Source organism: Podarcis muralis, chromosome 15 (genome assembly GCF_964188315.1).
Source record: "Podarcis muralis chromosome 15, rPodMur119.hap1.1, whole genome shotgun sequence".
NCBI classification, from domain to species: Eukaryota; Metazoa; Chordata; class Lepidosauria; order Squamata; family Lacertidae; genus Podarcis; species Podarcis muralis.
The window spans coordinates 27,817,280-27,845,190 of record NC_135669.1 but is presented as its reverse complement, the minus strand read 5'-3'; the positions used below and the strand labels follow the sequence as shown (position 1 = coordinate 27,845,190).

The 27,911-nt window shown below is 44.1% G+C and overlaps 1 protein-coding gene and 1 long non-coding RNA gene across 7 annotated transcripts in view; one reads left to right on the top strand and one right to left on the bottom strand.

Annotated features, from left to right (window-relative positions):
• The window catches only part of PRDM10 (PR/SET domain 10), a 74,075-nt gene extending 50,713 nt beyond the window's left edge, over positions 1-23,362 (top strand). For all 6 annotated transcript variants that reach the window (XM_028708541.2, XM_028708539.2, XM_028708542.2 and 3 more), the window contains 11 exons: positions 2,947-3,294; positions 7,346-7,501; positions 8,900-9,079; positions 12,131-12,241; positions 13,539-13,739; positions 14,491-14,637; positions 15,913-16,062; positions 18,613-18,753; positions 20,156-20,324; positions 21,127-21,239; positions 22,269-23,362. In XM_028708541.2, the coding sequence (XP_028564374.2) occupies positions 2,947-3,294; positions 7,346-7,501; positions 8,900-9,079; positions 12,131-12,241; positions 13,539-13,739; positions 14,491-14,637; positions 15,913-16,062; positions 18,613-18,753; positions 20,156-20,324; positions 21,127-21,239; positions 22,269-22,481 (1,929 nt within the window). In that variant the 3' untranslated portion in view covers positions 22,482-23,362. The remainder of the gene's footprint in view (positions 1-2,946; positions 3,295-7,345; positions 7,502-8,899; positions 9,080-12,130; positions 12,242-13,538; positions 13,740-14,490; positions 14,638-15,912; positions 16,063-18,612; positions 18,754-20,155; positions 20,325-21,126; positions 21,240-22,268) is intronic.
• LOC114585693 (uncharacterized) lies at positions 23,216-27,906 on the bottom strand. The gene is made up of 3 exons (XR_003703954.2): positions 27,760-27,906; positions 24,063-24,249; positions 23,216-23,324 (listed from the first exon to the last, which is right to left on the bottom strand). It is a non-coding gene; the product is annotated as an uncharacterized LOC114585693 (long non-coding RNA).
• Between the last annotated feature and the right edge of the window lie 5 nt (positions 27,907-27,911).

Below are 27,911 nucleotides of genomic sequence, written 5' to 3'. Positions count from 1 at the left end.
ATTATTTTATTAAAAGAGCACTGAGGCTTTTATTGCAGCAACAAAGCTAACACCTTAGCAGCAAGGTTCCAATTTACCTTTTGGTTGGTTGTTTCAGTTTTGAGACCGAATAGGAGCCATGGTAACCGAAAGACTTTAGAAGAATTAACGTTGACTATCCTAATGTTACATCTATCTTTACTGAAGAGTGCATAATTAAGATCTTGCACTAGCAGAAAACAAGATGCATTTCTCCCCAGTGTGGATAAATAGTTAAGTCCAAATCTGCAGTGTTGTTTGTGAGCATAGATAAAGTAGAGGTTAGTTGTTCTAGATTAACTCATTTGTGATGTGAAATCATGCATGTACCCTCAAAATTACACACAGGGTGGGAAGAAGACTATTGTGGCTCAGTTCAATCTATATCCCATTAAGTTCATGCAAAAATTCCCCTTGAGTTTAGTGACCCTAATCAACCCTGAATATTATACTGGAGGCATTAATTTTACCTTTTGCCCTTTTTTAATTGTGATTCCAGGCTTGGTACAGTAAAATGTCCCTTTATTGCTATAATGAAGAGTAGATGTTACAACCTGCATACAGATTAAGTATAGCATGTATTTGTAATTGTATTTAAAGAGAAAGAAAAGGGACAAAATGGCTCCAAGAAAGGAGAAAGCTACAGACAAAAAACTCCATAATTACTTAAATGAGTTTTTGTCACATGTATTAATGACAGCCAATTATCGTTAGTTTCTCTACTACTAAACACATTTTGTTCTCTGTGACTAAGTTTGATTAGCCTGTGTTTTCCCAAGTCTGAATAAGTAATGTTTTGTTTGTGGTTAATATTTTGCCTCACACCATCATTGTTAAGATTCATTTGGTTTCCAGAGATCATGAGTCATACTTAAAAGAAAATGATGGGTTTTCTAATGTACGTCTAATTAACAGAATGAAAACTGAATTTTTCTTTTTGCTCAGCTATACAAAACATTGAGAAGGAAAGAAGCAGTCCCAGAGCATTCAAGTTAGCATCTAAGGAGCTGGAGCTCTAGTGCCTAATCTATTGGATGCCTCAGATTTTGAATAATCTGGGAGACCAGTGCTTTCCCCCCTAGAAAAATAGGTACCAGTACTCACCATTAAGTTGTTACAATAAGTGCCACACTTTTTAACAACAAAAAAGAGGTTCCGGTACTGCGTATCCTTGAGAACCCCCTGAAAAAGAAAAGCACTGTGGGGGAGGCATGCATTTAATTCTCAACAGGATCCTTTGTTAGATTCAGCTGGAGTCTTTTGAAACCTTTGTAACAGTTAGCTGAAGCATTGCTTTCGTTGCCTGGCAAAAAGGATGAGTAGCCTGCTTGCCTCTTGCAATTCTTGGACCAGAAGCTGTCAAGCTTGGGGTGGGGTGGCTTTGGGTCTCCAGATATCGTTGTCCTACAACTCCTACCAGCTGTGATCACTAGTACCCTCGTACTTATGGGACTGCCTCTCCTGGTATGTCCCGCAGAGGTCCCTAAGGTCCATGAATAATAATAGCTGAAAGGTCCTGGGCCCTAAGGAAGCCAGACTATCCTCCACCAGGGCCAGGGCTTTTTCAGTGACGGCTCCAACCTGGTGGAATGCTCTGTCCCACGAGACTAGGGCCCTGCAGGACTTGATCTCCTTCCGCAGGGCCTGTAAGACAGAGCTATTCTGCCTGGCCTTCAATTTGAATTAGCCTGATCCTCTATTCCCTTTTCCTTTTCCTTTTCTATGAAGAAACCCTTTCTGGGACCCCACATTTAAATTCTTCCCTGGTCTCCTTGCTGGCCCTAGTAGGACCAACTTGGCCAGTTACCCCTGGTGATCATTTGATGTCTACTGACTGGGGTTTCCCCCCCACCCAAAAAAAATGACCCCTGGATTTTTGAATTTTATTGATATTAATGCTGCATTTTATGTTGTATTTTATGCTGTTTTATGCTGTTTTTAAGTCACATTTTAATCAATGCTTTATATTTGCTGTTAGCCGCCCTGAGCCCGGTTTTTAAACCGGGAAGGGCAGAGTATAAATAATTTTTATTATTATTTTATTATTAGCCATGTGGACTAGGGCTGATGGGAACTCAGAAGTATCAGAAGAGCCACAGTTTCCCCATCCCTGTGCTAGGCCAACTTGTGCTGGTTGGAGAGCCTCCCCTCCTGTTAATCTGTAGTTAAGGAGACTATAGCTCAAGTGGTAGCAATGCTCATAGAAGGTCACAGATTCAGTCCCTGGCAGCTCACAGGGAACAGGAGTCACCATGCATTTGCTGAGAATTACTGCCATTTGTTTTTCCGCCATGGAAGGATTTCTTCCATAATGCAAAGGGCCTGGAATAAATTGCATTTCAAACACCAGGGGGGTTCTCTTTCTTTCTTTTGATTGAGATCCTCGAGTGTCACTGCCAGTCAGAGCAGAAACTGTTGGGCTAGATGGACAAATTAATCTGACCTGGCATAAAGTGTTCCTCTGATATGATGTCTTCACGCATCTGGGGTTTCCCTTACCCAGTTTCACATTATTGCTTGCAAGCAGGGAGTTTGCTAGGTGAGGAGGAAACGCTTAACATGACGATACCCTGTCATGTGTTTCCTTAACAGAAATAGGAGGGGGAACCTGACACAGGAGAGTCGCTTTGGGCAGCAACCCAGTGATCTATGTGTGGTGCCACAAACTGCTAGATCAGGGCAGGAATCTGTCAAAATGTGTCTTGGTGCAAATGATGGGAAGTCATAATTCAAGCACTAAAGCCCTGTGTCTTCCTAGGCTCTGCTGCCGACTCACCGTTGTGTCCTTAGGCAAATCCATTTACCTCTCTTTCTGCTTCTCCGTGTGCAGACTGCAGATAGGTCCTAGGTGCTTTTTATGGAAACACAGCTAGCTAGAATCTTAGCTAGTTGACACGGCTTGTTTTGTTTTTTAATGTATCTTTTCAGAACGCAGCTCTCCAGCACTTGTTCATCCGAAAGTCATTCCGTCCCTTCAAATGCTTGCACTGTGGGAAGGCGTTCCGTGATAAGGAAAAGTTAGATCAGCACTTACGGTTCCACGGGCGGGAAGGAAATTGTCCTCTGACCTGTGACATCTGCAACAAAGGCTTCATTAATACCAGTGCCCTGGAGAGTCACATGAAGTTCCACTTGGACCAGAAGACCTATTCTTGCATTTTCTGCCCCGAGTCCTTTGACCGCTTGGATCTGTTGAAAGATCACGTGGCGATCCACGTTAACGATGGTTGTTTCACCTGCCCTACCTGTAAAAAGCGCTTTCCAGATTTTATCCAGGTGAGTAGTAGGTGAATCAAAAGCACTGACTTCTAAAGCTTTTGCCAGCTTTGTTCTTAGCTGAGCCTCTTTGTTGTTTTGTTTTCTCACAACTGAGAGTTCGTAAGGAGTCCCAAGCTGCAAGATTAATTGAGACCTTTCCTTTGCACAGTAATTTCTGTGTAGGAAAAAATGTGCACACAGTCATTTATGAAATGCATTTTGAGAGTTTACTCTGCTTTCAGTGCTAGGGTTTGGCAGCTTGACTTACTAATTAAAACAATGGCTAGAAACCAGTTACAACATTTTAACTGATTAATCATCTGCCTTCATAGCAATTAATTGAATAATAAATTGAATGCATTTAGGGATATTTACAAAAATGCGAAAACACAATTTAACAGACAGAAGCTATTCTTTGTTACTGGAAAGGAAGTCTTTAATTCCTGTACCGCAGGGAGTTGGACTGGATGGCCTTTGGGCTCCCTTCCACCTCTGCAGTTCTCTGATTCTGATACTTTTATTTTATTCTTCATTACAGTAGCCCTTTAGAAACAAAATAGCTTCAAAAACAGACAAACTGTGCCCTTCACTCCATCTTGCAAATTAAAATTTGATCCTGGAGAGAGTGACTGGCCCAAGGTCATTCAGTGAGCTTCGTGGCCAAGGGGGGTTTCGAACCCTGGTCTTCCAGGTCCATAGTCTGATACTCTAACCATTACACCATGCTGGTTGTCACAAGTAGACACTTTCCATTGCTGTCAGATGTTTACAAGGTGGGCACAGAAGAAACTGAGCCTCATTGTTGGAGAAGGCCCTTCTAACAGGGTCCAGTCTAAGATCTTAAAAAGGTTTAAGACATATTCCAAGACAGGTCTGGCTTCAGCTGTGTTGAAGGCTGAGCCTTCAGCTCCTGTTGTTGTGCCATCATTGAAGGAAGAGGTTCCTCTTTGGAGGCCCATGGATCCAAGGACCAGGAATCTGCTCCCCACCCAACTGGTGGCTAGTCTAAGCCAGCCTCCCCCACAACGAGGCAACCGCTTCTTTGGTATTGAATCTAGAGAGAGCCTTGGATTCAAAACAGCCAGCATCTTCAGACTCTTTTGGCCCAAGAAACTGGTTAACCATCAGCTAATTTTCAAGACATGCCTACACATCCTCCACATGTTACTGGTTTGCTGTGGGAATGTTTATGGTGCTACAGCGCTGTAAATATATGATCCGAGCCGCTTTATTTCTTGTTTCTGTTTTAGAATTTTTTACTACCCCATTCCGTGCAGTTTTGTGTGCATAATTAAATATGTTTTATCTGTGAAGTGGCTATTACTTTTCAACTCCCTAAGTGCTTGCTTTGAAAAGATAAAGTAACAAAATCCCTCTGTGGTGTCATTAGCGCTGGGGAAAAAAGTAGGATCTGTTTTATCTTTAGTGCTCAGATGTTGAGGTTTCACTGGATGTTTTATCAGAGATCCTGTTGCGACTCGGATGAAACAAAGGCAGGATTCTTTCTTGGTACCACTTAGTACTTTTTGGGGGGAGACAGGTGTGGGGGAGACTTCTCTACCCCCCAAACGCTGAACAGAGCTGGATACAATTCTCAATCACAGCCCTGTTATGTAGTTGTTTGCTTATTGCATTCACTTGAGAGGACCCTGGATGAATGTGATAATCTTGCACCTGAGCGTCCAGGGGGAGGGGCAGGGAAGTTTCCTGGGGCAGAATGTGCACTGGCGAAGGCAAGGTCAGCCTCTGTTCCCCACAGCCCAAGGCTCTGGAGTATATATGGTATCTCAGGCATATTTCCAATGTCTGGGCCATTGTCTGGCAAACAAAGTAAGAGGAGAGTACACAGGTAAGCCATTTCTTGATTCTGGAAAGTACTCAAAATGAATGAATGCCACTCTTGATTTGTGTATGTAGTTAAGAACATAAGAAGAGCTCTCCTGGATCAGGCCAACGGCTCCTCTAGTCTGGCTCAGATGCCTGTGGGAAACTCGCGAGCAGGATTTGAGCACAAGAGCACTCTCTCCTTCTGTGGTTTCCAGCAAACTGGTATTCCAAAGCATTGCTTCCTCCCAACTGTGGAGGCAGAGGACAGCTATCAGTGAGGAACTGGACTCAGGCGTTGGGCAGCAATAAGACAATAAAGCACTTGACAAAACAGTGGTCACAGCAACTCTTCCCAGTAGGTCTTGCCCCAGTGAAAGAGCTGCAAGGACTGAAGGTTCTCACCTTCCCACTGCTCCCCAGTTCCTTCCCCAGCAGTCTAAGGCTTCACTGTCTTGCCTCTCATTGCTCCACCCGCTTCATTTCTCTGTGAGTTCTGGGAGACCAGGGGGGAGAGGAGCTGGTCGCAGCAGGAGGGGGAGACAGCCTGGCTTCCTCACCAGCCTGCCTCTTCTCTGCCTCTTGGCCCCCTTCCTCTCCAGCTTCTGCTCCTGCCTCTGATTCTGGACTGCTCTCTCTGCCAAAACCTCTTCCTGCTCACTAAACCCTGTTGCCTCTTCAGCTTCCGACACCTCCTCCCAGTCTGCTCCCTCTTCTCCCTCTCACTACTCATCGTCACCCTACCACCAGTCCCCTGGCTCTGAGCCTGCTTCCCCAGGGGGTTCCAGCTGGTGCCTCCCCCCCACTCCTCTGCATCCAGCCAGTCCATGACATCAGCCATCATGGCCAGCCGTTCAGATCAAGACCTCTTGCAAGTGACAGGAAGGGGAACAAATGAACACATTCAAATTATTTTATTTCAGTGACCAAAGATCACAGACACAATTACTTCTGTCATCATACAAAATAAATATTCTTTCTACTTCCCATTTCTCTCAAATAGCTCATCACTCGTTTTGTCCATTCTCTGAATCATAAACTCTTGATAGATCTCTGGATCCGATTATAGTTCCCTAATCATTGTATCTTTTTAAAAAGACAACTCAGTCATGCAGTGTCATCAATCCCAATAATTACTGATGAAAGTGCGATGGAGGATCATTTCCCCAAAGCTTCAAAACTCGGTCTTTTGGCCAGTAATGCAGCTATCCACAGCCAGCATTTTTCATGCTCATCATTGGCCCAGATTAACTGGATATAGAATAATCCATGCCACTAACAGATGAACAAGTTATATACTATTACAACTACTTATAATAATCATAAACCACCTAAAATCACTAACCACGGTACTAAATTTAAAATAAAACAGGTCATGCCTGCAGACTTAACTGTTTTTAAAAATGGCATCACCTAGCAGACAGGACTTAATAGGAAGAGAACTTGTGCATTGAGATGGTATGAGGTCATCACTGGGGATGGGATTGAGGAGCAATTATGCTTCCGAAAAGAGCCCCTCGGGGATTTGATTTGCTCTGTGCCTTTCCAACAATGTGCAAAGAATATGTTGCAGCCTAGTACGTAGTTGCATGAAGTACACAGTGTCTCACTTGTTTTCATAATAAATGAAAGTTTGAGCACTTTTTTTACACACACATCTTGATTAAAATGTGGTGGGGCGACTGGCAGCTAGATAAAGTTCATCTGGGGACCATATTTGGGTATTCCTGTTCTGTTAATTATTATAATTCCAAGATGCTGGTTTGGTAAAATGCTTTCCTTTTTTTGGACAGTGTTCTGCTTACAGTAGTAGACACACCACTTTGGATGCTGTCAAAAACTATTCTGAGCAAGGTCACATTGTTCTCAAATAAACAGGTTTCACATTGCTCCTTTCCCTTCCCTGTGGGTGCTGTGAGCAACCCCTACCCTGCCACTTAAAGATATAGTGTTTTGCCAGAAAAGGCCAAAGAGCTCTTCACAGTTGTCCTTCTTTGTCTCTTGGATGCTTAGAATTCTTTAGAACTGGATTGCAAAGAAATCAATTAGCGTTGTGTTTTCTTGAATGGTTCAAGGTTTCTTTTACAGTACTGTGTGCAGATGGATACTTAGCAAAGGAAGAAACTTGAGCAATAACAGCAGTAGAGTCTCCCACTAGTGCCACTAAGTGGAATTGCCTGTTGGTCCATTTGCTGTCTGTTTGAGGGATAACGTTTTGGTTTTCCCCACTGATAATCTCTCGCAGGTGAAGAAACATGTACGCAGCTTCCATTCAGAAAAGATTTACCAGTGCACCGAATGCGACAAGGCTTTCTGCCGCCCTGACAAGTTGCGACTCCACATGCTGCGGCACTCGGACCGCAAAGACTTCCTGTGCTCTACGTGTGGCAAGCAGTTCAAGGTAATGTGGTCAACAGGTTTGGCATGTGCTGTTACAGGCAGGGACAGAGTGACAGCTTTCTCTCTCTCCTCGCCAGAACTGATTTTTCACACACGGACATAATCTGCCAGCACACAGAGTCATGCTGAATTTGGCACACACCAACCCACACTGTGGACATTTTTTTGCAATGTGCACATATGCAAGCATGTGGGTAGTGCTTTACCTCAGCAACTTGTGAGCAAGTGGCTGCTCATGAAAAGTCACCTTAGAAATATATTGCAAACTAATGAGTCACAAATGCCTTCCTTTCTATTCCAGCATAGTACACAAGTCCACGTAATATTTCTGTTACAATTTCTGCTTACGAGATCAGACCAGCCTTCCAAACAAATCTGTAGCAATCACTATACCACACAAATTTTTTACATGCTCTCGTGCCATCGCGTGACTTTGCTAGGGAAGAAAAAGAACCAAGTTTTGTAAATCTTTTCTGCCCGGTAACCTGGAGGTTTTTCTTAAATGCCACAAGTGACTGGGTAAGTGGCTATTTACAACCCAGGATGAGATTTTCTGGTGTGAAATTAGGCCTGCTGGCAGTGAACTGAAATTTGGAATGTGTCCATTTGTTATCAACATTAAATTGTAAATTCCTTGGGTGTGGAATGTGTCTTTTCAGCTTGTGGCACTCTGCAAAGCACCCTATACCTTGATTTGTGTAGTCATCTTAGTTGTATTCAACTCTCTGTGACCCCATGAACCAGAGCATGCCTTGGAAACTCTCACTTTCTTCTCAAAGCTTCTCCTTTTTTATGTCCATGGAGTTTTCTTGGCAAAATACTGGAAGCGGATGGCCAGTTCCTTTTCCAGGTGCATGACATTTAGTCTAAACTCTTGGCTATGACCTGTCCGTCTGGGTGGCCCTGCACGGCATAACTCATAGCTTCTTGGAGTTATTGAAGCCCCTTCACCACGACAAGGCAATGATCCATGAAGGGGATACCTTGATAGAGCTGTGTAATAACAGTAAGAATCTCAGTTTGAACTTACTAGTGCTCAGCCACACAAGTAACATGGAAGAAAAATATTAATTTTATGTACATGATGTGTCAGGTTGACCTATTGTAATGGGCCTCAATGCTGGTAGGACCACAGTGGTGAAGAATTCTTTCTCTTTCATTGTGAGCAGTGTTGTTAACAAGCAACTTCAATGACTCCCGGAAAGGTTTTCCATTTTCTGCATTAGAAAACCTTCCCTCAAGTGCCAAAGTGCTTTCTCTGCTTTGCTGACCTCATTTTTTGACCCTGTGATTTGCCCAACATTCTGTCGTCTTTCAGCAATGTGTAGGTAACTCGGAAGCGTAAGTATTTCCCCCATCTGATTATTGTGATTTTCCCTTTCCACCCCTCACCTCTCAGAGAAAGGACAAACTTCGGGAGCACATGCAGAGAATGCACAATCCGGAAAGAGAAGCAAAGAAAGCCGACCGAATTAGCCGCTCCAAAACATTCAAGCCCCGGATAGCCTCCACAGACTACGAGAGCTTCATGTTCAAGTGCCGCCTGTGCATGATGGGGTTCCGGAGGCGAGGCATGCTGGTTAGTGTGAGGATGCTGGAAGGGCTGCAGGGATAGCTCAGTGGATTAGAGCAGAGGTTTTCAACCTTTTTGAGTCCACGGTTCCCTTGGCCAACTACATTCTTTTTGCAGCCACCCCTGTGGGGCTCAGGAGCCCAGTTATGTCACCCCTTCCCTGCAGAGCTGGCAGCCTCTCACACCTTGGGGAGTGTTCCCTCAGCCTCCTCTCCTCTCCCCTCTCCTTGGGAGTCCTCTGGGCATCCGCTGCTTCCACCCCTGGTCTCTTGAGCTGCACCCCCTGCGTCAAAGAGAGGTGCCTCCCCACTTCCCCACGGGGGCCTGGGATTTGTATGTCCATTCCCAACAGCAAGGGCTGGTGGACTGGCTGGCTGGGCTTTCTTGTCCACTTGCTTGCTTAATCCGAGGCAGCCTCAGCTCCTGGCAACCAGCACCCCCTGGCCAGCCCCAGAGGCACCATTTGCCTGTGGAGTTTGTAGCCAGGGCTGCTGCAACAAACAGCTGCACAAGCCTTGGGAAGGCAGAGATGTGAAAGGGCATCAGCGGAGGGAGAGAAGGAAAGAGAGACAGAGGCCAGTGTTGCCCACGGCACCCCTGACCAGCATTCAAGGCACCCCAAGGTGCCACGGCACACTGGTTTAAAACCACTGGGTTAGAGCATGGTTGCAGGTTTGAACCTTGTATGGGACAGCTGCATGTTCCTGCATTGTAGAGGGATGGACTAGATCAGGCGTCCTCAAACTTGGCCTTCCAGATGTTTTGAGGCTACAATTCCCATCATCCCTGACCACTGGTCCTGCTAGCTAGGGGTCATGGGAGTTGTAGGCCAAAAACATCTGGAGGGCCAAGTTTGAGGAAGCCTGTCTTAGCCAGTCAATCTCTGCCTATTGGGAATTGGTTTCACTAGGCAAGAAACCTTCTCTGTGAGCTTGTGTTATTTCTTAAGATACACATGCAAATTTAGAGCAGGGAACACAATGGTGCAGAGACAACTCACTCCTCACCGTTGTACCGTCAGAGAAAGTTCTTTTGTTCTTTCAGTTCTTCAGTCTTGTCCATATCATTTATCACATTCCTATCCTCCAAGGAACTCAGGGCACTCAGAGCAACCATCTCGATTTGTTTTCCAGGACCTTAGGCAACTCCAGCTATTTAACAAGCATTCATTCTGATTTGTTTGTGTGGCGCTTAGATGATGTGCCCAAGCAAGTGCTTTTATTCCATGCTTTCCAATGCATTTTCCTGCCACTTCCCTTATCACGAAAAGTCTGATCTTTTGGGGAAATGGCTTTGTTGCGCTATAGCACCAGATCACCTTTCATTGAGCAACCTAAATTTGCTGAAAATAGCAACCGTCTGGAAGTACTCTCAGTTTAGCATGTGTGATTCTATGCTATGTTATCCTGTGAAACGGTGGGTGGCTGCTCAAAGACTTACCCATTCAGCTGAGTAGGATCTGGTCTCCCAGATTCAGGTGCTACACTCTCCCCATTCATCAGAGTGGTTGTCAAATCTTGGACCTCTTTGCACAAATACCAGGTAGCAAATTCAGCATGCAGTGGTCTGTAAAGCTACTATTAGTAGTAGCAGCAAGTGAGTGATATGAGCCCCCCCAGTTTGCAGAGAAAAATATAGCAGCTGCCACAAGTCCAGGAAGTGTTTGCCCTCTCTGGACAGGCCGATACTGTTCTATGGCCCTGTAACTTTTGCCAGCACGTGTTTAGCTTATTAGCCAGTTTGGAATTATTTGGAAATGCTGCCAGGGAACTTGTGTTTCCCTAACTCAGTGGATTTGATATGGCTGAGCAGCGTGTGGACATTACATTACACCTGTGTGGACAAGCTGGAGCAGTGTGAATCTGGCTTGTGTGGCTCTGGTAGGTGCCTGAAGCAGATCTATGGCTGCATCAGCAGGCACCCACCTGACAGCTCAGCTCGTACGACTTACTGTGCCAGCACCCACTTGCTTTCAGATGCTTTGCAGTAGCACAGTGCAGGATGAGTTACAAGCTGAGCACATGTTGGGGGGAAAACCACACAGCTGCTTGGGCATGTGCTAAGCATACTAATTCACTCAAGTTCTATTCACAATGCTCCTGTTTGGTGGTGTGAGTTGGCCCTGCAGCACATGACATCTTTCTTAGGCACTTTAGTAAATCAGACTAGGCTTTCAGCATTTTCCAGTCCCCATACTAGTGATAATAACACTTAGCTTTTATACAGTTCCTTCCAAGGCGTTAACAGTGATTCACATGCATAATCACAATGATCTTTACAAGAGCCTTGGAAATCAGGTCAGGAGGGAGACTGAAGATGAGAGAGGGCTGCTTGGCTTCAGGCTTTCTCGTGAGGGAGGTGAGATTTAAACCAGGGACTTCCAGTTTTACAATTTTAAGACTGCAAAAAATAAAACATGATCATTCACCATAGCACATATCTTCTAGTGCCATTTTGTTTGCCTTTCCATAACCTGCTGATGTAGAAATAGGTCTATTAAATGGCTGCTTGATAGCTTGGTTTCATTGCGGATATTATCTGCAAATGAATGTTAACCATCTTAAACAACAGATAGATCTGGCACAGTAGTTCCCAAACTTGGGTCTTCAGCTGTTTTTGGACTACAACTCCCATCATCCCTAGGTAGTCAGGAATGATGGGGATTGTCCGAAAACAGCTGAAGACCCAAGTTTGGGAAACACTGATCTAGCACTTCTGAATAGGTCTGCAGCACTGAGCCAAATGTATTTATTCATGTCATTGTTGCTCTGCCTTCCCTCCAGAAAGCTTAACAGTGGTGTGCATTGTTCTACACACACACATTTTATGTTTATAACAGTAGATTAAGCTGGGAGGTGCTTGGCCTAAGTCACACAGTGAGCTTCATGACCCGAGTGGGGTTTTGAACCTTGGACTCCTTGATCTAGTCTGACCCTCTGGCCACACTTGTTCTCAACATTTCAGTGGCTTGAAGCACAGGCGTTCCTGTTCCTCACGGCCACATGAGCCAGCTGTTTGCTGTAACATATTTTTTATTCCGCTGCTTTTTCATCTTAGGTGAATCATTTATCAAAGAGACATCCAGACATGAAAATAGAGGAGGTGCCAGAGCTAACATTGCCCATCATCAAGCCCAACAGAGATTATTTCTGTCAGTACTGTGATAAGGTATGAAATGAACCCACCTATCCCTTGGTGCGGGCATGGAATCATACTCCGTGTATAAATCTGTAACAGATCTTGCAATTTCCCCCTTTTCTGATTCATTTATTTTCCTGTTGAGGAGAGGACCAAAAAATATTTCTGCCACTCTAATAAATTAAATGGAAAGCACTTGAAGAAGAGAAATTTGGGTTTGAGCTCACAGCCTACTTCCAGGGATCTAAATAGCACATTTCCATAGAAAAGGGTCCAAGGTGCTTTACAAATTGGGAGGTTTGTTGTATTGTGCTGTTAGGTGGTGTAGAAGGGTCTCACTCTTAACAAGCAACAAGTCATTTTCCACTTGAAATTTGTAGGATTTGAATGACCTATAGTTTCACACTGAATGCCTATGTTTGTCAAAGTCAATCCATGTTAATCAGAAAGATTGACCTAGTGTCAGGCAGGGCAGCACAATCAGGAAAACTGAGAGAACTAAGGAGAAAATATTTACCTAGCATAGTATTTCCTAAAACTGAATTGGATTCAAATAAGATCAGAATACCAGTCACGGACCTATGCTCTGTTCTGTAAGGTACTCCATAAAGTTTGTATCCGTAAATATTGTGTAGGATCCTAGAACTAAAGTCTGCATCGGTGCATACCGATTTATCAAGTATGTCATTTAACTGTTGTATTTAGAATCTGGATGGTGAAAGAATAGTAAATGGGTAGATGATGATTATGATAATTTTTTGCTGCCCATCTGACTGGGTTCCCCCAGCCATTCTGGGCGGCGTCCAACAAATCAAAACACAATACAATATCAAATATCAAAAACTTCCCTAAGCAGGGCTTGAACACTAGATTTCAAGTGCTTGCTAACTGACTTTTTCATGCTGATGTGGTAGTTGTTCTATATTCATTAATATGGCATAGAAATGTGTGATCTTGCATAGTGATGCAGAACGCCAGACGAAAGGCTCAGTGATGGGACATCTGTGGCTCTTGGATGTTGCTAGACTTCAGCTCCCATCAGCCCCAGCCAGCATGGCCAGTGGTCAGGAATGGTGGGAGTTGTAGTCCAGCAACATCTGGAGAGCCTCCACAGGTTTTCCATCCCTGGGCTTTATAGCTCTGTAACACGGATAACAATCAAAACCTGCATATGTGAGTTGTATGCATATAAGAAAACCATGCATCTGATACAGCACTCAGCTGCTGAGAATGTTTATTACAGAGGATTGCATATTGTGTGGTTGGAGATAGATGCCTGCTTTCAGCAAAGCGTTATTTATTCACGGTCCAAGTCTTCATCTCACAGGTTTACAAGAGCGCCAGCAAACGCAAAGCCCACATCCTGAAAAACCACCCAGGTGCTGAGCTCCCTCCGAGCATCCGAAAGCTACGTCCAGCAGGCCCAGGAGAGCCAGATCCCATGCTAAGCACACACACCCAGCTGACGGGCACAATAGCAACGCCGCCAGTTTGCTGTCCTCACTGTTCCAAGCAGTACAGCAGTAAGGTACTGTGGGACTTTCACTCCATCCAAATGTGCGTCCTGCTTGTGGATACTTTCAGCAATAACAGGTTTTAATGTATAGATGCAGTATGTCTATTCTCGTATCACATGTTACCAAGCAGACTAGACTAGGGGACTGATGGTCATGACTCACAGATCAGATACTTCCTTGGTTTTGCGTCGCGATTGTGATGCTCACCTCACTAACTAGTGCTTTTACTACTAAGGATCCTGTTTAGGCATTAGCTTGCTATACAAGTGCCCTCCTTAGATAGGCACCTCTTAAGGGCATCCCATTTGCATCCTTCCAGAGCAAGTCGTGCATCCAGGCACTAAGGAAGAGTAGATATCACCAGTTGTCACACACATAGCTGTTCTATGCAGTGATACACCTGCAATTAGTAGGTTGCGCTGCAGCCGTATTGTTCCTTTTCAGGAATGGTTTAATGGCTAGATTATAGAGACTGGCCTTGTACCTAAGTGCCATAGCTTTTTATTCACAGTGCTGAATAGCTAATCATTTTCAGTTGAATGCCACCCAGGTGCCATCTGGTAAAGAGCAGGTTTATAAATCCCATAAATTCCATAAATAAAAAACAATGAAAGGCTGTGGTTTTGTGCTACTAGCCAAGCCACTTGTGCAAAATGACCACTCGGTGGTCAGTACTGATTTGAAGGTGGTATAGGGATTTAATTCATCATCACCATCATCATCAAACTATCCTGTCCCTATCTACTTTCCACCTCTCCACAGACCAAGATGGTGCAACACATTCGCAAGAAACACCCTGAGTTTGCTCAGATTCCAACTAACACGATACATGTGCCGTTGACAACAGCTGTAATCAGTGCTACCCCTGCAGTACTAACTTCTGACAGCACTGCTGGGGAGACCGTTGTGGTAAGTATTTGAAGGTACATAACAAAATTATGTAAAGAAGTAGAGCTATCATAGAACCATTGGGAAATTCCAGAAGATTATGGCCTAGTTCCGACCAAATGACAAACCATGGTTCCTTGTGACTAGTTAAAACAAACCAAGGTATCATATCACAGTGTGACATCCTGGTTTGATTCTATTAAGCACAGTCAGAACAAAACACAGTTCCCTGAGTCTGACATAATGGGAAACCATAGTTACTTCAAAAATGAAAGTTGACGCTTTCAGCCTCCTCTCATGCATGAAGAAGGGGGAGCAGGGGAGTGCACAAGTCCCATGTTGGGTTTTCTGAGAACTCTAAAGGCTGCCTGAAGTGGAGTGTGATACAGTAATCCAGTCTCCCAAAGTATGAATTAGGCTCTCCCACATCAGATGTTTCTTAGCAGACTGATGTATGTGAAAAGTGGTTCCTTGAGAGCAGGAAATTTGGAAACCATTGCCCTGCAGATGGAACTTTACTTGCGTTCCCTTCTGGGCAGCCTTCTGAGTGCCACATGTGGAGGGCAGGACCAGGTGCGAAAGCAGGCAGAGCAACAGATGTAAAATTAAGCTTGTACAGTAAGCTTGTTTCTACCCACACATCCCTCTCTGTTTTCCATCCAGACAAGCAAATGTCTTAAGAGTGTGAGAAGCTGGGACTGTAAGGGGGTGGCCTGTGGAGAGTGTAAAGGATTTAGATCTGTGGTTCCCAATGTGGGGCATCCCCCCACAGGGGGGCAATTTGATTTTTAAGGGGGGCAATTCGAGAATGAGTGATTAACAGTTAATAGCCTTTTAGGCTTCCTCCACATGAATAGGAATTCACTTTTTGAATAATAAGAATTATATGTCATGGGGCGGGGGGGACATCAGGATTTTAGAGATCCTTAGGTGGGGCATGGCCAAAAAAGGCTGGGAATCACTGATTTAGACAAAGGCCTGGAGGGACACATTTGACCCACAGGCCTAAGGTTCCTCACCCATGCCCTACAGAATATGGCTTAGGGTCTTTTGCAGAAGACACCTGGAGATGTTTGCTGTGTAGGCCCATTTTTCTAGCATACCTCTTCCGATTGTGACACACTGTCATCCGCATAGCCTAGGCCTCACCATTGGGGTAGAAGGAAGCTGTGTGTAAGGTTTTCTGTTAACTATTCAGTTATAGGTTTCTGTTAGTTATGTCCTGTGCAATGAAATAATTACCAGGTTGCCAAGTGTTCACCTGTCTATCCCTCTGCCTATCTTCCCCTTCTTCAGACAACAGATTTACTGACCCAAGCCATGACAGAACTGTCGCAGACACTGACCACCGACTACAGAACTCCGCAGGGCGATTTCCAGCGAATCCAGTACATCCCCGGCTTGCAGCAGCCTCAACACATACTACAGGTTGTGCAAGTGGCTCCGGTGAGTGTTCTGTCTAGTTTGCTTTTGTCTTTCTCGGTGTCATGGATTCCTCTACTGTGCCTCTGTCTCAGAGGCACTCTTGAGAAAACTGGCCATCACCTGAAGATGAACTAGGGAAAAAAGGTCCACCAGAGGGTGGGGGAAGATGCATGAATTGCCCACCAGTTGGGTGTAATGGATACCGTATTGGACTTGGGCCAGGGAGATCTGGATTCAAGTATTTGCTCAGTCATGAAACTCCCCAAGTGTACTTGAACCTATCGCTCTCTCTCGGCCTAACAGAGTGAAGATTTTTTGAAAATGCAAGGAAAATGCCAATGCACAAGCTCCTTGGCAAAAGGGTGGGAGACAGATCAGATTAGATTAATGGTGGCAGTGAGCATTGGGCATTGTGCACGTTAGGAGGTAAAGTTTGGCCTCTGCTTTGGAGGGATGGAATTGACAGGTGGTCCCAATGTCAAAACAAAATACTCAGTGACTAGGAGGCAGGGGAGAAATCACCTTACAGGGTTAATGGGAGAGTGAACTATGAAATAAATTATAATTACTTGTCAGCCTTTCAGGTAGGCTGCGAAAGACATGAGATGTATAGATTTGAAAATGCAGAGCAGACAATCTTTTCAGCCCTATAATTTTAGTTGCCGCTGATAACTGGCTAAACAGTGCTGTTGTTGAATCAATCTAAACATTGATTGAGTCCATCTTATTGCAGTCTTGCATTTCCTTTGTGGTTATTTCTCATTAAATGGCTAAAATTAATTAGGCTTTGTTTAGCAAGTAATATTCTAGAAATGTTTTCTGTTTCCCTGGTGTAAGATTCTACACCTAATCAAAATGTTAAAAGCATTTTCAGATACATGAACAAATCAAGATAATTACCTCCTGTTGGTGGTAAATTTCTTGTTTAGCTTTAAGTGGAGAGTTTGATTTTTTAAAAAATTGTTTATTAATCAGCAACCCTACCCTGCTAGACCAGTGATGGCTCATTATTACTTGATATATTCGTATCATGTTAGCCTCTAGAGGCACTATGTCCAAGGCATTAGGCCTGACATTAGTTACATTATGGTAGCAGTGTGGTTGCTGCTGCCTCAAGACAAGATTGCACACTGTTCCCATAACAGATGAATGAGAAAGCACATGAGAATCACAAGAGGACAGTAAGGGCAGCCCTAGCATTAGGCAGGGCAATGTGGCCTGCTTAGGTGGCTGGTTTAGGAAGTAGTCTCAAGGTCAGCAAATTGTTATTTAGTTTATTTTTGCCATCATTTGGATTTTCAGCCCCAGGCACTACAATTTTGGGGGCCGTTTCTGAGATACAGTGGTACCTCGCAAGACGAATGCCTCGCAAGACAAAAAACTCGCTAGACGAAAGGGTTTTTTGTTTTTTGAGCTGCTTCACAAGACGATTTTCCCTATGGGCTTGCTTCGCAAGACGGAAACGTCTTGCAAGTTTGTTTCCTTTTTCTTAACACCGTTAATACAGTTGCGACTTGACTTCGAGGAGCAACTCATAGCACGCGGTGTGGTAGCCTTTTTTGAGGTTTTTAAAGACTTTGGTATTTTTGAAGCTTTTCCAAAACTTTCCCGACACCGTGCTTTGCAAGATGAAAAAAAACGCAAGACGACAAAACTCGCGGAACGAATTAATTTCGTCTTGCGAGGCACCACTGTACTCAGTGGCTTGTCAACCTGGGTTATACTGAAGCAGGCCATGTATCCCAGCACTGACCGCTCTGATTGGTAATGTCCCTCCAAGGTCTTGAGCAGAACTTTCCCAGTCCAGCTATGCAGTATTACACCCTTCTAACCAGAGATGCCAGGGATTGGAGCTCAGCCCTTCTGCAGGCAAAGGGTGTGCTCTGCCATTACGCTGTAGTGCCTTCCCATCTTGCTGACTACTTTGGGGAAACAAGACTAAATATTACCATCTGGAAGGCTTTTATTTCATTCTTTTCGGCTACCTGCCATGGCGGGCCAATAGACTTATGCAGAAGGAACCCTAATCCTCAATGTACAGTGGTACCTCTGGTTACAGACGATTCAGGTTACAGACTCCGCTAACCCAGAAGTAGTACCTCGGGTTAAGAACTTTGCTTCAGGATGAGAACAGAAATTGTGTGGCGGTGGTCTGGCAGCAGCAGGAGGCCCCATTAGCTAAAGTGGTACCTCAGGTTAAGAACAGTTTCAGGTTAAGAACGGACCCCCAGAACAAATTAAGTTCTTAACCTGAGGTACCACTGTATTGGTCACTCCTGCATCTTTCAAATAGTTTCTGTGTTCTTACATTACCAGACCAGTGTGGGATAAAGCTACAGGGAAGCTATAATTGCGCCCCAGCCCCAATAACATGTGAATCCAGACCCTGGAGTAAAAGGAGTAGCAATTCTGAACTAAATGCAACCACAGCCCCATCATATATGATGATGACGATGATGCCACTCATCTGGTTACCCCAGCCACTCTGGGCGGCTTCCAACAAATTAGAACGCAACAGGACATCAAACATTTACAGGACGGAGTTGTGCTTTTATGTTTCTTTCCTCCCAGGCTACCTCACCCCACCAGTCTCAACATTCCACGGTGGACGTCGGACAGTTGCAGGACACTCAGACATACGCCCAGCATGCCATCCAAGTGCAGCACATCCAGGTCACAGAATCAAGCCCAACAGCCCCAGCATCTTCACAGGTCAGCCATATATACATTATTTAGTTATTTCTTACAGCGACTAAGGCAACAGAAATGTTAAATTCTTTATTTTAGCTTCTGCCTTCCTTGCTCTGTCTGATGAAAATGGAGGGGGGGGGGAGGCAGCTGTTATAGAGGTTTGAGGATGTAATAATGCTCAGAAGGGCTCCATTCACTGAAGCAAAGCAGCGCTGGTCCTATCCTCCAGGCTGAAGCCATGCTGCGTTAATGCGTTCAGTGTGTACATACAGACACTCTCCCTTTTTGCTAAATCTGTTGCAATTATTGATAAGTAGGACAGGCTGTGCAGGTGGCACTGTGGGTTAAACCACAGAGCCTAGGACTTGCCGATCAGAAGGTCGGCGGTTCGAATCCGCGCGACGGGGTGAGCTCCCGTTGCTCGGTCCCTGCTCTTGCCAACCTAGCAGTTTGAAAGCACAAAGTGCAAGTAGATAAATAGGTACCGCTCCAGCGGGAAGGAAAACGGCGTTTCCGTGCGCTGCTCTGGTTCGCCAGAAGCGGCTTAGTCATGCTGGCCACATGACCCGGAAGCTGTCTGCGGACAAACGCCGGCTCCCTCGGCCAATAAAGTGAGATGAGCGCCGCAACCCCAGAGTCGGCCATGACTGGACCTAATGGTCAGGGGTCCCTTTACCTTTAGGACAGGCTGTAGTTGCTTTTTATCACCCTTGTTGTGAGAAAAACAATGAAAAGCCCTTAAATGCTGCTTTGGCTGAGGGTTTTTTGTTTTGCTTTACGCCCCAAACCAGTGTTTATAAATTAGAACTGTGTAAAGGCATACCTCGGAGATATTGCAGGTTCAGTTCCAGACCACCGCAATAAAGCAAGTATCGCAATAAAGCGAGCCACACTTTTTACATTTTTGTTTCCCAGTTCATATAAAAGGCACACTATACTGTAGTCTATTAAGCCAGCACCCCCTGGCTGCAGAGGTGGGAGCGGAAAAACCCATCTCCAGCCCTAGCGAGCTCTATTCTTATGGCCAGAAGAGGGGCAGTGGTGGTAGCAGGGGGCCAGGCTGCCTACAGCTACACCTGCGCCCTTGTAAGGGACAGCGCCTGTGAAGTGTGGTAAAGCAAAGCACAATATGAGGTATGCATGTATTGGCCTAAATTGTGTTTATTAGTTCCAAGGCAAAAGCACTGAAACAACAGGTGGTGTTCGTAGCTCAGTTGTGAAAGTAGATTTAGTCACCGCTTATGGGAAAGTTGTTGCTGTAACTTGCCGTAGGTGAAAAGTGTGATATTCATAACTTTTGTCTTGCCTTGTGTTGTTGCTTTTGACTGATTGAGAAGATTAGTGACAGGACCTTTCAAGTGTAACTAATACAGTATTGAGATCCTGAAGATCTATGCTGCAACTGACACTTCTGTTATTCTAGGTGGGAAGTCAGCCCTTGAGTCCTTCATCCCAACCATCTCAGCAGGAGCTCAGCCCTTCCCAGATGCAGGCAACCAGCTCGTCACAGAGCCAAACTCTCCAATCACAGCAAGGTTCTTCGGTCCAGCAAGCATACCTTCCCAGTTCATGGAACTCATTCCGCAGCTATCGTAAGTATGCAAAAAGGCTCTGCTACCGCTTGCTCTCAGAGGTGTTAGAAAAGCGCCTGCACCTCATTCGCAGTTTCCAAGCTGTGATTTAATAAATAATGGTTGAGAAGCCCCTTAAAGAAGAACAACAGCTGTAAGGCTTCTTCGTATTACATATCCAAGTCTTTTATTTTTCAGGTTGAGCTACAAGCCATACATTTTCTGACGTCTTATACAAGCAGGCCAACTTCTTGTTCTAATTGCATTGCTTTGAGTAGGGTGTTGTGTAAACTGAAAACAATGTTCATAGCATCACGCAGCTGATAAAATTTTGTAAGCATCACAAGATGCTTATGTTAATACACCACTACAAGAGAGGGTGGGGAGGCACATTTTCCTTGCTTCCTTTATTAGAAGGCCAATGATACTTAAATTTCATCCATAAATTATAAAAAATCACTATTAGGGCTGGAGGGGTTATGCTAGGAGGTCCCAGGTTTAGCTCTGACAAGTCACAAAAAGAGTTTACAGAGATCTCAGAAGGCACCTTTTGGTTTTTTAAATGCACTTGTAGCCTCCAGATGCTAGGGCCAAGTGTTTTCAGACTTGATCTTCTCAATATATTTATATTTAAAAGTCACAGACTGAAATGTAGACTTACAAAGGCTTACTTTGACCGTCTGAATGTTTTTTTTTTGTGTGTATTGATGGTGTTTAAGAGAGCCCTGCCCTCCTTATATAGGAGCAGGCCTGGGGCTAAATTCAGTGGGGTTAGGACTACATCTTAACTCTATTTATTTATCTTCTCAATTTCCCCCTCTAGCCTCTGATATTCAGATGATGACCCTCCCACAGGGCCAGTATGTGATTGCGGAGGCAGCCGTAGGAACTCCTGTCACTACAGTGAACACAGGGCAAGTGAAAACAGTCGCCCAGGTAAGATGACTGAGGAAATATAAGGAAAGCACTTTGAACATTTGAAATATGTTGCATACGTCCTAAGCAGCATTATTATGGGTGGTCAAAGAAACATTCAGAATTCTTGGTAATAATAACAACTGGAAGCTATAGCACAGGGCTTTTTCTAAATGTTCCAGGATTAATCCCATATTATGGATGTGGGGACTGAGAGTGCCTAAGAGTAAAATTGCATCTTATTCTGGCAAAGTCAGATCACATATATGCTTAGCAGAATGAGTCAGCTATGTTCATGAAATCTGTTATTTTAGAAATATTAATTCGTCCCTTCTATATATGCTAATCCCTCATCTTGGTTCAAAGGTTTATGTGTATGTGAAAATGGCATATAGTTTAAACATCCCCGGCACTCCCAGAGCTGGTGCACCAAGCAGACCTTGCCCAGCAAGCGAGGTCAAGAACCTAACACTTCTTTTAGCACCAGGTGTGCTTTTTAGCTCTTGGGTTTGTTTGCGGGCAAGGCCCTCTCAGCACACTGGCCCTGGAAGGCTAGGGATGCTCACATTAACTTGTGAGAGCATCCCAGAGCCTTCGCGGTCAGTGCGCTGAGTGGGCCTTGCCCAGCAAGCAAGGTGGAGCACTTAAAAACCATTTTCACACCAGGTAGCCCCTAGTGGACCTGGTGCGAAACGAGCTTTTCGGCTCTCCGCCTTGCTTGGGACTTGGGCAGTTTCAGCCAGCCCACCTTCAGCTACTTATGGTTGAAATCAGGCAAGTCGGATGCACGTAAGATGAGGGATTACTGTATCAAGGAACATTTAAGGAATAACTAACCCAGCTCGAAGACCTGCTCTAATTAATAAATCACCTGTGTGCCAGGGTGCAGCAAACACCAGGTTATTTTACAGTTCCTACTTTTATTGACTTAACCTATATTTTTTGTGTATTCATAACATACAACAACCAAAGTTGAGGCAAAAATAAGTTATTGATATGAGAGAAAAATATTTAAAACAGGATAACCTATGTTGGTTTCTTTTCCTGTAGACACATTACGTATTAGCTGAAGGTCAATCTGACTTGGATGTAAAGCCAAACCTCTCACTTTCCAGTAGCATAGAAGTGGGTCTGTCTCAGCCATCGACACATTCTGACTCCTTGGAATCACAAACGGCGAATCAGCAACAAACGACGCAATACATCATAACCACCACAACCAATGGCAATGGAAGCAGTGATGTGCACACGGAAAAGCCGTGAATTCTCCTTTGTGGCAGAGAAAGGAGGAGATCCAGCGGAATCTGCTGACTTTTTAGATTCATAATCCTGAATATTTGAGGCACTAAGAGATGTTTTAACAAGTTTGTTTGTATAACTTGAAGTTCCTCGTCTCATGCTGATTTCGCAGAATTTCAGGTCTAAATGATACCTAAAGCTGCTCACAGCCCTGTTAGGATGCCAGCAATTCCCGGAGCTCTTGAACAAAGAATGGTGTAAAACAAAATGGAAACTAAGATTCTTCTGGACCCCCCCTTTTTTAATTTATTCCAGGGGAACCCTTATTTTTCATTTGCTGAAGCCTTCACAACAATGAAAGGTTTGCTGAACACTGCTGGCAGAATATGTCTCATGTATGTGTTTCATACCTGCAGTTTTAAAAAAGCAGTCTGTCCTCAGTAGCTAATTACATTTCTTTTGGCTTAATTTCTTAAGTAGCCATGGACAAAAGGAATATACCAGCATAGGAAGGGGGGGGGAGAAATAAATAGGAAAATTGCCTGAAAGGAAAGGAGCAATTACTGACCATTGTTTCCCACAGCGTTTGGGACAGTTGGGACAGTGAAACTGTGAAGCTGTGCAGAAGCAGTTAAGTTATTTTTCTTTTCTTTTTTTTAAATTTTATTTTTGGAACCTTGTGAACTGTTTACATGCCGTCTGCACTGTCCTGGTACTCAGTTCTGGAGAGTATGAAGGAAGCTATCTTGGAGCCCTCCCAAGTCTCAAACCTAATTCAAATCACAGGAGCATTTAAGGTAACACTGAGTTTCAACCTTCACCTTGTTGACTGTGTTCCTTCTGTACAAGGGGGAAGATTCCTTTTCCCTAGTAAACAAGAATAAAAAGGCTCAGTGATGTTTTAATGTGTCCAGCAGCTTTCATTGTATACGTTACTAACTTGTATCAGGGCTGGGGTTTGAAACCTAAGTGCATTTTATTAAAAAAACTGCTTTGAACTTTGTTCCTTTTATACAGTTGCTGTTGGAGGGACCCCTTTACTTCACAGTATTGGATGATAAATCCACAACCTTCAGTTCAGCATAGCTGGAGATCTTGTATTTCTGCTGCCTGAAATATTTCATTCATTCCTCTCCCACCCTTACTAGGCGCTGTATAAAAACTGCAAATAACTGGGCTGTTTCATAAAATGACCAGCCTGCACTCAGGAAAATGAACACAAAGACAGCAAATCGCTATTTCAGGGCAGCAACAAAAGACATTAAAAACAATAGCTGCCTAACTGAATACGCCCGGGGCATCCCTTGTGAAAGGCATATTATTGAGATTCATGGGGTTGTGCAAGAGAGCTGTTCTGATATTGTAGGTCCCCCCCTTCATTTCACTGCAGCTTGTGCTACAAGAGGCATTCCAGGTGAGACAAGGATAAAGTTTGGGACCAGATAAAGGAGAAGCTGCTTCTTTAAGGCACTTCATTTGCATGCTGGCCCCATTCAGGAGTCCGTCTGCTTTTTAAACCAATTGGGAAGTATCATTTCAACAGCAATATTTGGGCAAACAGAAGCTACAGATTCCTTTTTACTACTGTTGGGAGATATATACTACCCTGGAGTGCCGCTGTGTAATACACTGCTTTTATTCCAGGCCTCTTCAACCCTCTGGTGCTGTGATGAATTGTATATGGAGCACCTTCATCCTTTCGTTTTGAAGTGTTAAGTCATTTAAATAGGAACAGAAGTTGTTCGGGCCATCTCAGCCATCACAAAATCAGCCTGGCACCTCAGTCATAAACCTATTACCTGGAAAAAATCCAATTAATTCCAGTGAAATGGACATACATATAATGCAGACAGGAGCAGGTTAGGAGGGAGATGCCTTCCTCAATAAATGGCAAATGCTCCACAGCTTGATTCCGTGAAACACAATATTGTTGTCTTTAAAAAACCCTAACCTTTATTAGTTCAAGTTAGCCACTCTGGAAATATGTACAGCAATCACCACATCGATCAAGTAGGTGCTCTGTGATTTGGCAAAGCAGAATGTGTTCACTAGACCTCAGAAACATACAAAATTATAAACCCTAAACAAAAAGGGAACGCAAGGCTCTTCCATGTTATTGCAAAAAGCAGAACAATGTTACACTACCGCAGGGCAGAAACTTCTTGTTCTTTGTCTTCTCACCTACACCACTAGGCCACCAAGTAAGAAGGATGGTGGTGACCAATGTAACTGAACAGATATGTGAACCAGATCTGCAAGGGGCAAACAGAGGAGGCAGGAAATCCACTGCACGAGTGGAAATACAAACAGGGACCAACTTCGTTAGATACAACCCAAAGTCCTTTTCTTCTTTAAAACTGCTAAAAGCTGGGCAGTAAAATCACAACATTTAATGAAAGAAGAACCTAGCACAAGTTACTACAATGTGCTGGTCTAGTCTTGTTTAGTAGTGTAATGTTCATTGTACACTCAGTGACTGATGTAGCATGCTAATATTCTTGCACTACCTTCCCAGGTGTAAAAAGAAAGCCCCGCCCCTTTATATATAAACTATATTGATTTGTTGCTAGTGTTACTTTGCAGGGCTAATATAACCCACACGCTCACCAGTCACGCCTGCTGCAATATGGTTATAATAACGAACTTAAACTGCCCTCAGTGTGATTTTTAAAATCTTCACCTCTTTGTGATATACCTGGGAATCTGGGGGCTATAGTTTGGGGATGCCCCATGCACTGCAGACATCGATGCTCACTCTTCATGAGACTGCAGTCCTGCACCTGATTTCTTGGAAGTAAGCCCCAGCTGAACTCAGTAGGACTTACTTCTAAGTAAACAGAGGATCCGTCCGCACGGTCTTTTCGCTTATTTTGCTCATGCATACATTCCCTCATGACAGGAATTAGAACAGCTACCATTTTATGCATGGGAAATGTGTCTAGTAGTTTCAGAGCTGTGTTTGAACCTGTGTATTTCAGAGTAGAATTTAATAGGAGGATCTCTGTGCCTTTATTGGCACAGCTGCATAAATCGGCAGAATCAGCAGGCAAAACTTGTTTCGGTATAAACACTCAGTGATGTGACAAGCCTTAACTGCTGCTTTTCTTGGTGCTCTGCAGTTGTCAAAAAACACAAGAGCCGTGCCAGAAAAGAAAAATCAGCCTTGCCTTGGCTCCTGTTTATTTGTATGCATTGTAATTTCCTGATAGGGCTATAGAAATAATAAATTGTGTGTTGGGGAGGAAACAGTCAGAAGTCCCTCCGCCATTTTACTTGATGCAAAAATATATAGAGTTGTTTGTTCCACTCAGAGTTGATCTACTGAAGTTACAACACAGTGTACTAACCACTATACGATCACGGCCCTCCACCTCAGTTCGAATCTGAGTCACGGCAAAAGTTTTCTAGGGACGCAGGTGGCGCTGTGGTCTAAACCACTTAGCCCCTTGGGCTCGCCGATTGGAAGGTCATTGGTTCAATTTCCCACGATGTGGTGAGCTCCCATTGCTCTGTCCCAGCTCCTGCCAACCTAGCAGTTCAAAAGCACACCAGTGCAAGTAGATAAATAGGTACCGCTGCAGCGGGGAGGTAAGCAGCGTTTCTGTGTGCTCTGGTTTCCATCATGGTGTTCCATTGCTCCAGAAACGGTTTAGTCATGCTGGCTACATGACCCAGAAAGCTGTCTGTGGATAAACGCTAGCTCCCTCAGCCTGAAAGCGAGATGAGCGCCACAACCCCATAATCGCCTTTGACTGGACTTAACCGTTCATGGGTCCTTTACCATTTTTTTTTAACTGAAGTTAATGGGCTTAGTTTCATTAATTTCAGTGGGTCTACTCTGCGCAGGGCTAACATTGGCCACAGCCCACAAGCTCCTCCTGTACCTTTGTGACAGGCAGAAATTCAGCAAGGCAAGCTTTGCCCACTGGATCTCCATATTAGAGAAACCTACATCTTTTGAATTTCTGCCTCTTTTGCAAAACGAAAAGGCTTCATTCCATTGCTACATTCTTGCCTAGAAACATAAAACACTTCTTCCAAGAGCAGATAAGGATAAGCTAGGCATGAAATAAAATACATCCTAGTACAATAGGAAGGTATTCAATCTCATCCCATGACACATTTGATGTTCATTCAAAAGCAATCCCCACTGAACTCTGTGGGACTTAATTTTATTACATTCCTATCCAACCTTTCCTTCAGGTCCTAGTCCAGCACTCTAACCACTATACCACATACTCTAACAACACAATGCTGCTTACTAGGCTAGAATACACATAAAAATAAAACAACAACTTCTGTTCCCTCATCCCACCCCCCAGAAAGCAAAACATATCAAATGCAGACTTGACTAAATGTATCTTCAGAGTTACACCTGTTTGGAACCTCCATTTTCAGAACCATTCTACTGTGGAATATTAGCTACCCAGATGGAGAAACAAGCCTTACTTCTAAATATGTGCGCATCTTGGGTTGAGGCTGCTGTTGTATGCCCTTACTCAGAAGGAAGCTTCATCAAGCTCCAAAGAGCCTTGTAGCATGTTAACAAATTCATTACATAGCACAGCCACCAGCTTTTAGACTGGAGCCCGACTTCAAGGTGCTACAAGCTGACCCCTCTGCAAAGTGTTCATCAGACTTCCCATCATAGGATTGGCCAGCTCCATCAGGCCTCCTTTCCTTCAACTGTCACCTGGCAGCAGCCATCCCACCAGGCTGCCTGCCGCAGTGGGGGAGATGGGAAGCAAGGCTCACTCCAGCAGGTACCTCCTGCCTCTGAACTATGCAAGCTAGTCATTTTTAGAACTGTTGAAGAACTAGCGTCTGAGTTTGATTCCATCCCCCAGGATCATTTTGTTTTAATTGATGTCAGCCACTTTGGGAACCTTTTAGGCTGAAGAGTGGTGTGTATATATAGTGCTTCCCCCACCCCAAATGTTTAGGGGTACTCTCATTTTTACTCAAGAAAACCACCATTTTATAGTTCAGGAAAAATAAATACAGTAAATGAACAAAAGTACAGATTCACAAAATGTTTAGGGATATGCATACACCTGCATACCTCAGAAAAAAGCACTGTGTATATATATATTCATAAGCGTATAAAATTTTACAATCATAAAACTGACTGTAAAAACAGAAACCTCAAAGCGGTTTACAACAAAACAATAAATTTATCAGTTAAAACACTAAAAACAACTGTTTAAAACAAAAATTAAAATCATAAATGCACTAAGAAGTCTACATGCTCTAAAAGAAATGTTCGAAATAAAATAGCCAAATAGATCATATATGCTGCAACCTGACAGGCTGGCCCAGAAATAGCCCCCTGCCGTCAATCAATCAGTGGGCTCTCAATCATTCCAGCCGCTGGAGACGCAAACGGAACACGAGGCGCGCCGTACCGCCGCCGCGCATGCGAAGAAGACGACGACGAGTGCGGCTGCGCGCTTT